This window comes from Neophocaena asiaeorientalis, unplaced genomic scaffold (genome assembly GCF_003031525.2).
Source record: "Neophocaena asiaeorientalis asiaeorientalis breed wild unplaced genomic scaffold, Neophocaena_asiaeorientalis_V1.1 scaffold629, whole genome shotgun sequence".
NCBI classification, from domain to species: Eukaryota; Metazoa; Chordata; class Mammalia; order Artiodactyla; family Phocoenidae; genus Neophocaena; species Neophocaena asiaeorientalis.
The window spans coordinates 933,684-947,645 of NW_020175468.1; the positions used below are offsets into that span (position 1 = coordinate 933,684).

At 57.2% G+C, this 13,962-nt stretch overlaps 1 protein-coding gene across 2 annotated transcripts; it reads right to left on the reverse strand.

The window, feature by feature from the left end:
* Positions 1-545: 545 nt before the first annotated feature.
* On the reverse strand, positions 546-11,332 carry SPACA6 (sperm acrosome associated 6). 2 transcript variants are annotated; one of them, XM_024768517.1, is made up of 9 exons: positions 10,341-11,332; positions 9,377-9,454; positions 3,232-3,300; positions 2,490-2,513; positions 2,047-2,124; positions 1,807-1,916; positions 1,222-1,378; positions 926-1,136; positions 546-632 (listed from the first exon to the last, which is right to left on the reverse strand). In XM_024768517.1, exons 1-9 carry the CDS (start codon positions 10,552-10,554, stop codon positions 599-601), a joined length of 975 nt encoding a protein of 324 aa, XP_024624285.1. In that variant the 5' UTR covers positions 10,555-11,332; the 3' UTR covers positions 546-598. The 2 variants fall into 2 exon arrangements, 1 of the variants encoding a protein (XP_024624285.1); XR_003006319.1 differs by lacking the exons at positions 546-632; positions 926-1,136; positions 1,222-1,378; positions 1,807-1,916 and having other exon boundaries at positions 2,050-2,513; positions 9,377-10,565.
* Positions 11,333-13,962: the final 2,630 nt, after the last annotated feature.

The following is a 13,962-nucleotide window of genomic DNA, read 5'->3' on the forward strand; positions in this document are numbered from 1 at the left end:
AAAAAAAAAAAAAAAAAAATCACTCTGGCTGCTTTGTGGAGAATGCACTGCACTGACACAAGGCTGAGCAGAGGCAGGGAGGCCAGTGGGGACTGGCTGCTGCAGTGATCCACACAAGAGACGGTGGCGGACCACAGAGAGAGAGCATCTCCGTGAGATATTTAGGAATTGAAAAGGCTGAGATCTGGAACTAGATTGGAAGTGGAGGAGGAATTAAACGCAGCTTCGATCTCTGGTTGAGCAGCTGGGTGGATGATGGTGCCCTTTATGACAGCAAGAAAGTCTGGGGGGAAGAACAGGCTTTCAGGGCGATATCAAGGACTCTTTAAGGGTGACTGCTGCAGGTGGAAATGTCCAGGATGCTGCCAGAAATCCGGGGAGGGGTCTGGGCTTGCACCTAAAGCCTCATTACAGGACGTGCACTGCGACAGCTGCGCCTATTACCGTCGTTATGGGGGCATGGGCACCTGGGCATCTTTGGGGTGTGCCACTCTTCCTCCTATGTTAGTAGTGACCACCTTCGAAGATGAAAGAATCTAGAGAGCTGAAATAGATTCTTTATTTTAGGGACGGAAATAGGATAAAAAAGATACCTTTGTTAGTCGCCGCTGCAGTACCATCGAAAGAACATCCTGGGGAAAAAAGGAGATGTTCGTGTGTGTGGGAGAGGCTGGGGACCAGAAATCTGGGTCCAGGAGCCTAGGTCCCAAAGGTGGGTGATAGGGCTTGGACTCTTAGATCTGAGAAAATAGGGGTTGGGGGTTATGACTCCTGGTCTGAGGAAGGACGGGGTGGGGGCCTGGACTCCTAAGAGGGTCTGGCGACTCAGACTTCTGGATCTGAGGGAGGAGGGGCTGGGGACCCAGACTCTTGGGTCTGGGAACGGAGAGCCAGATGCTGGGATTCTGGGGTCCCAGGGACTCACCACGCCAGCACGGTCGCACTGGCTGAGGCTAAGGCCACAGCGGCCGCGAGCAGGCACTGATTGCCCGGCGTTAGAGCCTCGGGCCTGGCCAGCAGCTCGCCCAGGCTGGGCGTCCAGGGTTCGATCATCTCCCCCTCCCGTGGCGTCCAGCGCAACACTTCCCGAAAAGAGACCTGGAGCTCAGTCTCCCCGCGCGGTGGCGGACCTGTCACTGCGGGGACGCGCACGTCAGCCGGGCACGAGCCCCACCCCTCACGTAGCCCCGCCCCTGCCGCGCAGCTCCGCCCCGCCCGCACCATTCAGAAAGAAGTAGAGCCGCGCCAGGGGGCGCTGGTCGTGTGTGATCACGCAAGAGAAGGTCCCGCGGTGCGTGGGCTGCACCGGCCGGATCCGTGCCAGGTATCCTCGGGCCCGCGGAATCTCTCGGAAGTAGGACAGGTCCTGAGTCCGGAGCTGCGGGACGCTTGGGCTGGAGCGGCGAGAGGAGGAGGGCCCCCAGCCCCGGGCCCAGAAGAGATTCTCTCCGCCCTGACTCGCCAAACCACAACGTAAAGCCCCGCCCCCGAGCTAGACCGCGACTTTCTGAGCCCTGGCCCCACCCTCAGCTCTTATTCGCCGATCTTTCACGCATAGGCCCGCCTCCTAAGTCTTGACTCCGCCTCTTGGGCCTAGTATTTGCTCTCCCGCCGAAAACTACGGATAACCCACCCCTGAGCTCTGGTTCTGCATTGTGAGCTTGCCCCTTACCCTTAAATGCCGAGACCCTCCCCTTACACGAAGTCTGAATCTAGACCGAGTCCCACCCTCTGCATCCTGACTCCCCATCCTCTAGTAAAGCATAACCCGCCTCCCGTCTTCATGCTGGACCCTCCCCGACTCACACCTCCTCCTGCGAACTTCCAGGAATAGGTGATCTCTTCCTTAGGCAGCTGGAAGTTCACAGTGCAAAAGAACATAGCCTGATGACCCCAAGTCACCGTCAAGTCCTGAACTGAAGACAAGTCCTCATCACCGCCTCGGCCCGCCCACGTCCGGCCCCGCCCCCAGACCACGCCCCCTCCGCACTCAGCTCCTTTTTCCAGTTTTTCAGGTTTCTTGCCCTTCAAGGCCACGCCCCTCACCTGGGCAGTCTAACGGGAGGTCGCAGACCGTAGAGTAGCATCCTCGGCAGCGGAAACGCCGGGCGACCTCCTGGAGTCCTATGGGACGGGAACGCTGGATCTGGGCGCCATCTGCCTCCCCTAGTCCGGGTCCCTTCGGCCACCTTAAGGTCTATTTAACCTTGGATTCTACCTGCCAGACAGAATCTGGGCCCCGCCTTCCCTGTGCTCATTGGCCAGCTCTCACCACGCTCCAGCCTCTAGGATCCCTATTGGTTTGCTTTGGTTTTCGGACCCGCCTTTTATGAGGTTTGTGAACAATACCTGGTTTACTTACTTTTCCCCGGGGCTCGTATTGGCCCCCTTCGGATCAGAGGCTCACCCGTCCTCTCCCATTTGTCCCAGGTTTCGACCCCTACCACCCCGCTTCCCCCGCAATTCTGAGCTCTGAATGATGTGCTTACCGCAGGGACGGATGCAGGCCTGGACTGCGGAGAGAAAGCAAGCGTTACTACCCTGGAAGTCGCGGCAGGTGCCCACCTGAAGTTCCCCTAGAGGAAACGTTTCTGGGCCGGATGCATTCCTCCAAGAGGACAGAGCCAGGCCTGACGCGGTCCACCTAGGGGGCGGGACCAAGCCTGCAGCATTCCACCTGTAGGCGGGGCCAGGCCTGCAGCATTCCACTAAGAGGTCAGGCACAGGCCTGCTGCTAGCGTCTAGGACGGGGTGGGGGGAAAAGGGCGGCAGGCCTGCTGCTCTCACCAAGGAAGCAGGGCCAGTTCCGGTGTATTCCGTCAAACGGGGCGGGCTTAGATCCTGGGCGATGCTCGGAGGGGACAAAGTCTAACTAGGGGGCCCGGTTAGAGGTGTGATCAGGCTGGAAGTAGCCCCTAAGGCGGCCCGGTTGGAAAGGAAACCTTTCAGAGTGCACAGGGCCAGACACAGAGATACAGGGAGAGGCCCGGGCTAATCTGGGACAGGACCGTCCTAAGAAGCGTCCCAGCTAGAGATAACCTTCCGTCGGAGGGGCGGGGCCGGACCCAGAGTGGTCCAAGCAGAGGAAGAGGCTGTGTCCCGAGTGACCCACCAAGGGAAGCTCGGCTCAGAGAGCGGGCCAGGGGTTTGCGCTGAAGGGAGCAGATGGGGGTCTCGGGAGTGGGGTTTTCTAATTGTCTGTGCCTGGGGGAAGGAGATGGTCTATTTTACCTTCTTTAAGCTGTGATATAACCTTCTGCATTTTCTCCGCGGCATGAGGAAAGGCAACCCGAAAGGACCCTGGAGGGTAGAGGGAGTCCTTGTAGTAAAGACTCTTCCCGAAGACTGGCCGAGCTTGACAGGACTCGCTGTCATCGTGCCTGTGCCCCTCCCCCAGCCCCTGTCTACCCCAAAGGCTGACAAATCCCCAAATCTCCTTCCTTCTGCTGACTCTGGACTAACCTCTCTGATGGAACCCCTCAGCATCATCTGTGTTATCTTGTTGAGGGGAAAGGGGAGGATAAAGATCACATTTCTTCCAAGGCCTATGAGGCTCTATGGTCTGGCTCACTCTCCCTCTCTACTCCATCCCTAATACCCACCTTTCATTTCCCCTAATATGAAAAGAGCCATATTCTCTAGCACTTCAGGGCCTTTGCACGTGCCACCTTCAGTTTCCAGCACATCTCTACCCCTACTCCTACTCATCCTTCATGTCACACATTGTGCCACCTCCTTAGAGGTTTTCCCTGACAAGTATAATCTAATCCAGTCCCCTATTTTTGTCTCTAATAGTGCTGCATTCATTCCATTATAGCTCTCACCAGTTTGCAAATACATTTTTTTTTTTCCGGTACGCGGGCCTCTCACTGCTGTGGCCTCTCCCGTCGCAGAGCACAGGCTCCGGACGCGCAGGCTCAGCGGCCATGGCTCACGGACCCAGCCGCTCCGCGGCATGTGGGATCTTCCCGGACCGGGGCACGAACCCGTGTCCCCTGCATCGGCAGGCGGACTCTCAACCACTGCGCCACCAGGGAAGCCCGCAAATACATATTTTATATATACATAGTGATCATTTAAGTCTGTCTCTTAGTGCTATGTCCTCAGAACCCAGGAGAGGGCCCTGAGTCTTAGAAATAAGTAGGTATAGAATGAATTCCAGGATCCAACTGGAATGGAGACCACAGCTGGAGGCAGTGACCCCAATCCATCCTTTGGATGTGTTATATTTGGCCTGGAAAGTGTTTTTTAAAATGAACCAGTTGCCATCATATAAAATTTGGGAAAAGTCACATAAAATGTTTGGCATCCCTTTAAGAAACTTGGAAGAGCTGTAAGAGAGATTGTATTTCCATGAGGCAGCCTCCCCCTTCAGACAGGGCACACACCCACTTTTACAGAGCTCCCAGCCTCTTCATTTCTATCCCTCTTTCACTCCTCTTTTCCCCCTTTCTTTTCTTTAATTTTTTTTTTTTTTTTTTTTTTGGCCATGCTACATGGCACCATGTGGGATCTTGGTTCCCCGACCAGGTATCGAACCTGTGCCCCCTGCAGTGGAAGCGTGGAGTCCTAACCACCAGGGAAGTCCCTCACTCTTTTTATGTTCTCTGTCCTTATGGATGTTTGAGTTTTGACCACTGAAATGGCCTCCAAGCTATAATGTTTTGGGGCTTTTTCAAAGTGGATGGGTGGAATGATTTACCCATCATTTCAAAGTGGATGGGTGGTTTTGGAAATCAAGAAACGTGGCAGTATCCTATGGGCTGAATTGTCTCCCTCCCAAATTCATATGTTGAAGTCCTAACCCCCAGTCCTTCAGAATGTAACTGTACTTGGAGATAGAGTCTTAAGGAGGTAATTAGGTTAAAATGAGGTCTTTAGGGTGGGCCTTAATCCAATATGACTGATGTCCTTAGAAGAATAGGAAATTTGGACACAGACACAGAGGAAAGCCAGTCATCTACAAGCCAAGGAGAGAGGCCTCAGAAGAAACCAACCCTGCTGACACTGACTCCTTGATTTTGGACTTCTAGCCTCCAAAATTGTGAACAAATAAATTTCTGTTATTTAAGCCACCCGGTTTGTGGTATTTTGTTACAGCAGCCCTAGCAAACAAATACACAGGGATTGCCAGTTGCCTCAAAATACCTATTTTCTCTTTAGTAACATAATACTGCATTTTAGCTGAGAAAGCGCCCTTCCCGGCTTCAGCTAAAAGACTGCATTTCCCAACCTCCCTTGCAGCTAGTTGTGGTCATGTGACTTAGCTGTGATCATATGACCAACTTCTGCTCCTTGAGATTAAGTGCAAATGTCATGTGTGAGTTACAGAAAGCAGGCTTAAGAGAGAAATGGTGACATATTATTGACCCCTTCCCCTTCCTCCATCCTGTTGCCTGAAACTTAGATTTGATGGCTGGCGCTCTAGCAGTTATAAAGGACCATGAGGATTAAGGGGGTATACCCTAAGATGGTAAGGCAGAAAGCTGGAAGGGGCTTGGGTTCCCAGGAAAATGGAGCTGCCATACTAGCCTTAAGTGCCTACCTCAAGACTTATTTTTTATGGGAGAAATAAACTTCTAGCTTACTTAAGCCATTGCAGGTTTCTCTGCAATTTAAAACCATACAAAACAGAAGGGAATTGAGAAAATTGGCAAGAGACTGGCTGAAGTGATGATCATTGGGTAGAAGCTGGAGGGGGTGCTGAAGCCAGGAAGCAGGTTCAAAATGAGGGGTCAAGGACTTAGTGGTCTCTCCTTGGCCACAAGGCAGGCATGTGGTCTGGAGATGGCAGGATGGTCGGGAGGATGTGGTCCGAGTCGGGTGCTCAAATGAGAGGCCAGGATGTTGGAGGAGGCATCTAAGGAATATCTGTGGACCAAACCAAATGACTCACGGGGAAGGGATACACCAAGTCAGCCATGGGGCAGGGGAGAAGCATGGGAGTAAAGTAGGGATGGAGTGAAATAACCAGAGAGGCCAAGGGGCAGGGGCTATATCAACTGAACCACAAGGGGGCGCGGGTGGATGTTATAAAGTCTCCCCCCAAAGAGGTGCTTCATTAGGAACTTCAACTGTTTCTGATCATCTGGGTTTGAGTCCTGTCTCTTCCAATGATAAGCACACCTGTCGCACACCTCCTCCTCCCTATGTGACCTCGGCCAAGTATTTAACCTTCCTGATCCTCAGTTTCCTCGTTCATAAAACGGGGACAATATTGGTGTCTACCTCACAGGGTTGACAGGGAGGATTTAATGTCATACAACATAAAAGCATTCCCCTTCCAAACTATGTGCCAGGTACCATTTAATGACCATGTGGGATAATGTCTCTAAGTGCTTGGAATGGTGCCTGGCACACCGTGTCATAGAAGGGTCAACTACTGGTATTACCATCCCCAAGTTTGAGATGGGGAAACCAAGGCACAGAGAGGTTAGGAAGGCAGCCCAAGGTCACATAGCTAGATTTGAACCCAGGTGGTCCAACTCCAGAGCCTCCACATGTGACCACTACCTGTGGTACATACACTGCCCTCCTTGACACCATATTATCCATTCCATGGTTTATATACACTAACAGTGTCACCTGCCACCCCCGGGAGCCACTCTGAGTCAGCACGTCCATCTCTCAGGTCCTCCATTTGGGAGAGACCCGGGAGTCATCCTCGATTCTCCCCATACCCCTCACCCCATATATGTCTGGTCCAGACATCTCCTGGGTCCATCCTCCCTGTCTAGCTGAGCCCCAACTTGCCCATCTGGAAAATGGGGCTATAAAACTCCACCTCATAGGGCTGATACAAGGATATCCTTTAGGAAGATAATTAACAAGTAACTCTGCCAGGACTTCACTGGTGGTCCAGTGGTTTAGACTCTGAGCTTCCACTGCAGGGGGCACGGGTTCGATCCCTGTTCAGGGAACTAAGATCCCGCATGCCACACTGCGTGGCCAGCAAAAAAATATATAAACAAAACACAGCATCTTCCATATAAGGGGCAGGTTGGTCTGGGCCCACCTGAACCACCACATCTGGTCCGAGCCACCACTGACCTCACTGGTCTCTCTGCTTCTGCCCTTGACCCATGTGGCCTTAGTCAGACCCCCTCCTTCCTTAAAAATCTTCCAGTGGCTTCCCCATATCAAGAACAAAAGCCGAAGAGACTGGCTAAAGTGATGGTCACTGAATATAAGCTGGAAAGAGGAGCCACCTTGGCTAAAGTCAGACCAAGGGCCCACCATAGTGGTTCTCAAAGTGTGTCCCTAGAACAGCAGCAGCAGCTCCTGGGAACTTGTTAGCAATGTCCATTTCTGGGCCCCACCTCAGACCTACTGCTCAGAAACAGAGAGAGGGGCCCAGGAGTCTGCACTTTAATAAGCTCCCAGGAGAGTCTGACATACACCGTGGGGCTAGAGAACCACTGGCCCCAGGGCCTTTGCACTGGCTCTCCCCTCTGCCTGGAAGCTCTCTTCCCAGGTTATCTGCATGGCTCTCACTGTCCCCTCGTTCCAGTCTTTGCTCAATTGGACCTTCTCATTTGCAACTCTCCTGATCACCCCAATGGCCACCCCGTTCTGTTCCCCTTCTGTTTTCCTCCACAGCACAGATCACCAACTGACATCAACGGCATTTCACTTGTTATGTTTAATAATCAACATAAGCAACCTGAGGGCAGGTGGCTTGCGGTTTCGGTCACAGCTGTGTCCCTGGTGGTGTTCCTGGCACATTCAATAAATATCTGTGGAGTAACAGCTTCTCCCAGCCTCCAGTCTCCCTCCAGTCCGTCCTCCATGTGGCCCCAGAGGATCTTTCTACATGCAGAGCTGACCCTGCCCTTCCCCGGCTCACAGCCCTGCTCCTTCAGGACAGAGTGTCAAGTCTCCCTGACTCCCAGCTGAACCCTGGATGTCCCCCAGGCCCCTCGCAGTCATTACATCCTCGCCCAGCTGGCCATCTGCCCCCACCCCTGCTCTTCCTCCCAGGCTCCCGGTCTCAGGGATGACCCACTGCCCCCTCAGGCACGGAGGCAGACCACAGACACGGTCCCTAATCCTCCTCTTCCCCTTTTCCTGAACAGCTCATCAGATCCAAGCCCCATCCCTCCTGCCCTTGACTCTCTCTACCCGATTCCCTCTTCTCCACCTTCACAATCCCCACCCCAGCTCTGGCTTCCTTCACAGCAGCCTCCACCCAGGCCTCCCAGCCTCCACTCTCTCCCCTGCTCCAGTTGGTCCCACACACAGCCCTCGCCAGGGTCTTCTACACTCAGAGCTGGACTTGTTTCTGCTCTTTTCAAAACCTTGTGTGACAAGTTGGCCTAAACCAGGGAGAACAGGCATCTCCTGGAATCTTCCTCCCTCCTCCCCAGTCAGCTCTGAGTTCCTCAGCTCTCCCTTTGGGGGTAGGGGATCCGCAGCTGAAGTCTTCTCCATGCTGGACCCCCCGGGCGCCCCCTGGATAGATGGGAACCTCCTCATGCTTAGGGATCTTTGTCAAAGAAGCTCCGTGGCAAGAGCAGGAAGCGAAAGAAGTAACAGCTAAGATGTAGAAATGAGTGCAGAGCCCCCAGACCACTGACGTGGCCAGTTAATGCTGCAAAGCAGTGAGCGCTCCCACCCCCAGTCTCCAGCACACTGCGGGCGTGGGGGTGGGGGGGATCCTGTGTCACGTGACCACGGTGGCCTGCTGCGATCACTGCTCATGCTGTCCCTCGGTCGCAAGGGTCGCCCCAGCCCTGAGGTCCCTCCCCACCGGCACATGCATGTGTTTCTCTGGAGTGTGTGTCTCACCCACCCCAAGGCTGTCACGTGTGCCTGTCTCCCTTCACAGCTGTCACCTGAATCATCCTCTCTCTCCCTGCTCCTACCTGTCTTCCGGCCCCCTAATAGCCTCACATGTCAAAAATGTGGAATTATTTTGTTAACTGTAGGGAATATGTGTGTTTTATCCTAGAGGACGATCTCTTCCCTGAAGTCTGTCTCACTGGAGGAGCCCTGCCTCTCACTGAGCTCTGAGGCCACCCTGGGAGGCAAGGAGATTGTCCCATCTCTCAGATGGGTAAGTTGAGGCCCAGGGTGGGCGGCGGGGCCGTGATGCATCCAGAATCTCATAGCCAGGAAGAGGGCAAGCCACACAGTGAGGTCAGAACGCACATCTCCCTGATCCCAGCTGGCTTGAGACTCTAAGTTACTTCTGCACTGTCTCCACCAGCCCCTGCCCATCTCCTCTCCCCGACAAGGCTGCCCAGCTCCCTCAGCTTCCAAGCGTCACCTCCTCCGAGATCACTGTCAAGTTCTGGGCTTTCCTCCCGCACAAACATCCATCTCCTGGGGGCTCCAAGCCCACATCTCCCACCGCTGCCGGCCCCGCCCCACTCACCCTGGGCAGCGGCCACCTCCTGCAGGGAGTGGGTCATCTGGGTGAAGGCGTCGTGCAGGTGGCTCCTTTCATCGTAGTCTGGGGGTCGGAGGCAGGAGCTGGGGCGAAGTGGTTCCCCCAACACCACATCCCCAAAGTGGACCTTCCTCTGCCTCTCTCTGAGTCTCTGGCCCCCGCAAAGCCTCTGTCCTCCCGTCTCTGAGCCTCTGGCCCCTGCAAAGTCTCTGTCCTCCCGTCTCTGAGTCTCTGGCCCCCGCAAAGTCTCTGTCCTCCTGTCTCTGGCCCCCGCAAAGCCTCTGTCCTCCCGTCTCTGAGTCTCTGGCCCCCGCAAAGCCTCTGTCCTCCCGTCTCTGGCCCCCGCAAAGTCTCTGTCCTCCCGTCTCTGGCCCCCACAAAGCCTCTGTCCTCCCGTCTCTGAGTCTCTGGTCCCCGCAAAGCCTCTGTCCTCCCGTCTCTGGTCCCCGCAAAGCCTCTGTCCTCCCGTCTCTGAGTCTCTGGCCCCCGCAAAGTCTCTGTCCTCCCGTCTCTGAGTCTCTGGCCCCCGCAAAGTCTCTGTCCTCCCATCTCTGGCCCCGGCAAAGCCTCTGTCCTCCTGTCTCTGAGTCTCTGGCCCCCGCAAAGCCTCTGTCCTCCCGTCTCTGAGTCTCTGGCCCCCACAAAGCCTCTGTCCTCCTGTCTCTGAGTCTCTGGCCCCCGCAAAGCCTTTGTCCTCCTGTCTGAGTCTCTGGCCCCCGCAAAGTCTCTGTCCTCCCATCTCTGGCCCCGGCAAAGTCTCTGTCCTCCCGTCTCTGAGTCTCTGGCCCCCGCAAAGCCTCTGTCCTCCTGTCTCTGAGTCTCTGGCCCCCGCAAAGTCTCCATCCTCCCGTCTCTGAGCCTTTGTTCCCCTCAGTCTCTCCAGGCCTCTCTGGTCCCTCCCTCCACATGCCCCCCTCGGGGCCCTGGAGGATGTGGGGTGTCTCCTCACTGATTTCAGTGTCCTGGAGGCCCTTAAAGGCATCTGTTAAGGCCTCCTCACACTTCCCGAGGTCGGGGCTCTCCAGGCCGGCGAAGATCTGGCAGATTTGGAGGCGCTCATTGTAAGACGTGAAGCAGAGGAGACAGGCCCAGGCGGAGGCCCGGAAGACCGTGAGGGCCACCAGGGCGGACGGCACAGCGCTCCCTGCGGCCAGAAGGGCCATAGCGGAGGGTCTCAGCCTGTGGAGAAGCTGGAGACTTTTGTGAGGTCACAGTGGTGTGGGGGAGGGGCTCAAGATACAGGGTCAGAGGTCGGGTTTCAGTCTCCAGTCCAATGTCAGGCTCCAGGGTTTTCAGGGAGGAAGGGTGTGTCCGGTCAGGGGTCAGGGGTCGGACCCCAGGCTGATGGCTGGGCCGGATGCCAGGCTCCCAAGAACCTCACCTGTGACCCTGGACGTCCTCACAGGTTAAAGGGTCTCAGGGACCCAGAGGCCGGCAGTACGGTGTGCGGGGGCCCGCCAAGCCCTGGGGTGTGGTAGTGGGGTGCAGCAGAAATGGACATGGCACAGAGACACCGTGAGGGCCCGAAAGACAGAAACCAAGCCATGGAGAGACAGCGGGAGTGTCAGAGACCCAGAAAGCACCATAAGAGACAGATGGAGACAGGGTCTCAGAGGTCACTGTGCAGAGACCCAGCGGAGATGGAGAGACAGAGAGGAAGCAAAGCAGAGATATCTTGATGGGAGAGAAACTCTTTGAGGGAAGGGGCAGGAAGGAATGTAGGGACGAGGACACGAGGAACAGCCCAGCCTCTCCTCCCACGATCCCTGCGGCAGCCCCTCTCCCCAGCCTGGCGGGGTGGGGCAGGGGACCGGGGTCAGAGGTCCCCGCCGGGCCGTCCCGTGCAGGGCGCAGCCTGGGGAAAGCTAGGAGGCCGTATAGTGATCTCCGTGGGTGTCCTCCTCAACTATACAACCTCCTACCTCAGCCCGGGGGGCGCGGCAGGTGGACAGACAGACGGATGGACTGGACGGACAGACGGGGGCCAGGGAGGGCGGGGAGGGCCGGGGAGGCCCCAGCCGCGATGGTGAGCCCCCGACACGGACCCACAGACACGAGCTTGTGTGCGGCGAAGGCCCCGCAAGGTCGGTTCTACGGGTGGGTGCCAGGACCCAGGAATGCGGGCCCCCGGCCCCCTCCTCCCCAAGGAACCCAGGAGTCAGCCCCTCGGCCCCTTCCTCACCAGGGACCCAAGAATTCAGGCCCCAGGCCCCTTCCTCCCCACAGGTCCCCGCAATCCAGGCCCCCTAGCCTCCTCTCCTCCCCCAGATTCAGAAGTCCAAGTCCACAGCCCCCTTCTCCACTGGGGACCCAGGAAGCCAGGCCCCCCAGCCCCCTCACTCAGACCTGGGAGTCCAGCCAGGCCTGCCTCCTTGGAGAAGACACAGCCTGGCTTCCTGGATCCCGGGTCAGAGGGAACCTCCCCTGTTTTGGAGTTTGGTCCCTTGGACAAGACAGTTCCCTACCTACCTGTCAGATTCAGAAATCCAGGACCGGTGTGGAGACCGCCCACGGGATACAAAACCGTCAAAGCCTTTCTGGGTATTTTTTCCCCTCTCTCTTCCCTTCTTTTGGCCTCTCATCATGCACAACACTGACAGCTACGATCCCTGAGCGCTGATACCGCCCCAGGCCTCTGTCATGTGGCAGGCAGGGGCTCAAGGTGCCATCAGCACCCCCATTTTGCAGGTGGGAAGGCTGAGCCCCAGTCAGCTGGTGAGTGGGAGGGGCCAGGCCTGCAAGGTGGCGGGACCAGCACCCACGCTTCCCCACCCCTGGGCTGAGTCTGCACCTGAGAGCCTCCGCCTCTGTCCAGCGCTCGTCTGTCTTGCTCTCACTGTCTCCGGCTCCATCTCCATCTTTCTGGTTCTCTCTCCCCGTCCTGCCGTGTTGCCGCTGGCTCAGTCTCCGTCTTACCTGGTCTCCATTTCCTCCAGCCTCTGCACGCTTCTCCCCGCTCTGCGCTGCCCACCCTCCCCCTCAGCTCGGCCTTCTCCTTGCTCAGTCCTCTCTCTCTCCTCTCCCCGCCTCCTGGTTCTCTCTCCTTTCTCTTTTCTCTTTCTTTTCCTTTCCCTTCTGTCTTTCACCCTCCTTCTCCCTGCCACCCCGTCTTTGTCCCTCTCCTTCTCTCTCTCCCTCAATTTCCCTGTCTCACTCTCCTCTCCCCCTTTTTCCTGTTTGCCTCCCTCTCGCTGCCCGCCTTCTCTCCATCCCTCTGTCTCCTTCGCTCCCCTCTGTCTCTGTCTCTCTCCTTTTCTCTCTCCCTTTCTCCCTCCCTCCCTCCTAGGTCTCTCTCCTTCCTTCCCTCCCTCCCCTTCTCTCTCTCTCTCTCTCTCTCTCTCTCTCTCCCTTTCTCCTTCCCTCTCTCCCTCCCCCTCGCAGCAGCTCGGAGCCAGGTCTGGAGCTGGGGTGGCTGGAGAAGGGGCCCAGGGCCGGGGTAGCGACCTACTGAGGAGGGGGAGGAGAGGCGGGAAGGGGGCGGAGGCGGCAAGGGGGGAGGAAGGGGCCAGAGACGGGTCTACGGTCCCCGCTCTCATTCCCCTTCCCTCCTTCCCAACCTCCCAGACCCTCAGGCGGGGGCGAGAGTCAGGCCAAGGTGGGGAGGAAGGGGAAGGGAGGAGGCTGCCCCCGCCGCCCCCCCACCCAACAACCTGGCCCAGAGCCCAGGCCTGGGTTCCCAGCATGCCCCGGGGCTGCCTGGGGCCTGAGGAGGGGGGTGAGAGCAGAGGGGAAGCTGAGAATCTTAAAGATTTGCAGGACCTGAGCATCTCCCCACTCCTCCCACACATTTCTCCTCGGGAAAACTGAGGCCCAGAGAAAAGGGTCAGGACTTGTTCAAGGTCACTGGACAAGGCCTTGGTGGAGGCCCGAACTCCCTGGGCCCATAGGCCAGATTTGGGGAAAAGGTTGGCGCTGGACTTCCCCCAGGTCTGGGTCCCCCTCCCCCTCTCTGCAGACCCTGGGGAGCCCCCAAGGGTCAGAGAGCAGACCCAAACAGTCTGGCACCATGGCAACCAGTTGGCCCCGCCCCTTTAACCCCCAGAGGGCTGGACTCCAGCTGGGGCTAAAGAGGAGGTGGGGACTCCTGGGTTCTGGGCAGGAAGGGGCTGGGGGCCCGAACACTGGGCTTTCGTGGAGAGCGGGGGATGGAACGTGGAGCCCCAGGTCCGAGGGGAGGAGAGGTTGGAGGCCCAGACTCCTGGATCTTGGGGTAAAGGGGGCTAGGGGTTCGCATTCTGGAATTCTGAGGGAGGGGGCTGGGTCGCGGACTCCCAGGTCTAAGGGAGGAGGGGGCTGGGGCCTGGGGTCCCGGGTCCCCAGGGGAGCCTGGATGCTGGGCCTCTCCTCCGCCAGACATCCCCTGCCCCCGCCGCTGACCCTGGCCTGTCTGGCAGCCCTGGCAGCCTCCCCCACTCCTCTGCAGCCCCCTCAAAAAAAAAGGAAAACCAGGAGGTGTTCCTCGCCCGCTCCTCCTCCTGGATCCCGGAATCCAGGCCCCCAGTCCCCTCCTCCAAGGATTCGGGAGTCTGGGTTCCCAGCCCCCTCCTCCTCCAAGAACCCAGAAATCCAGG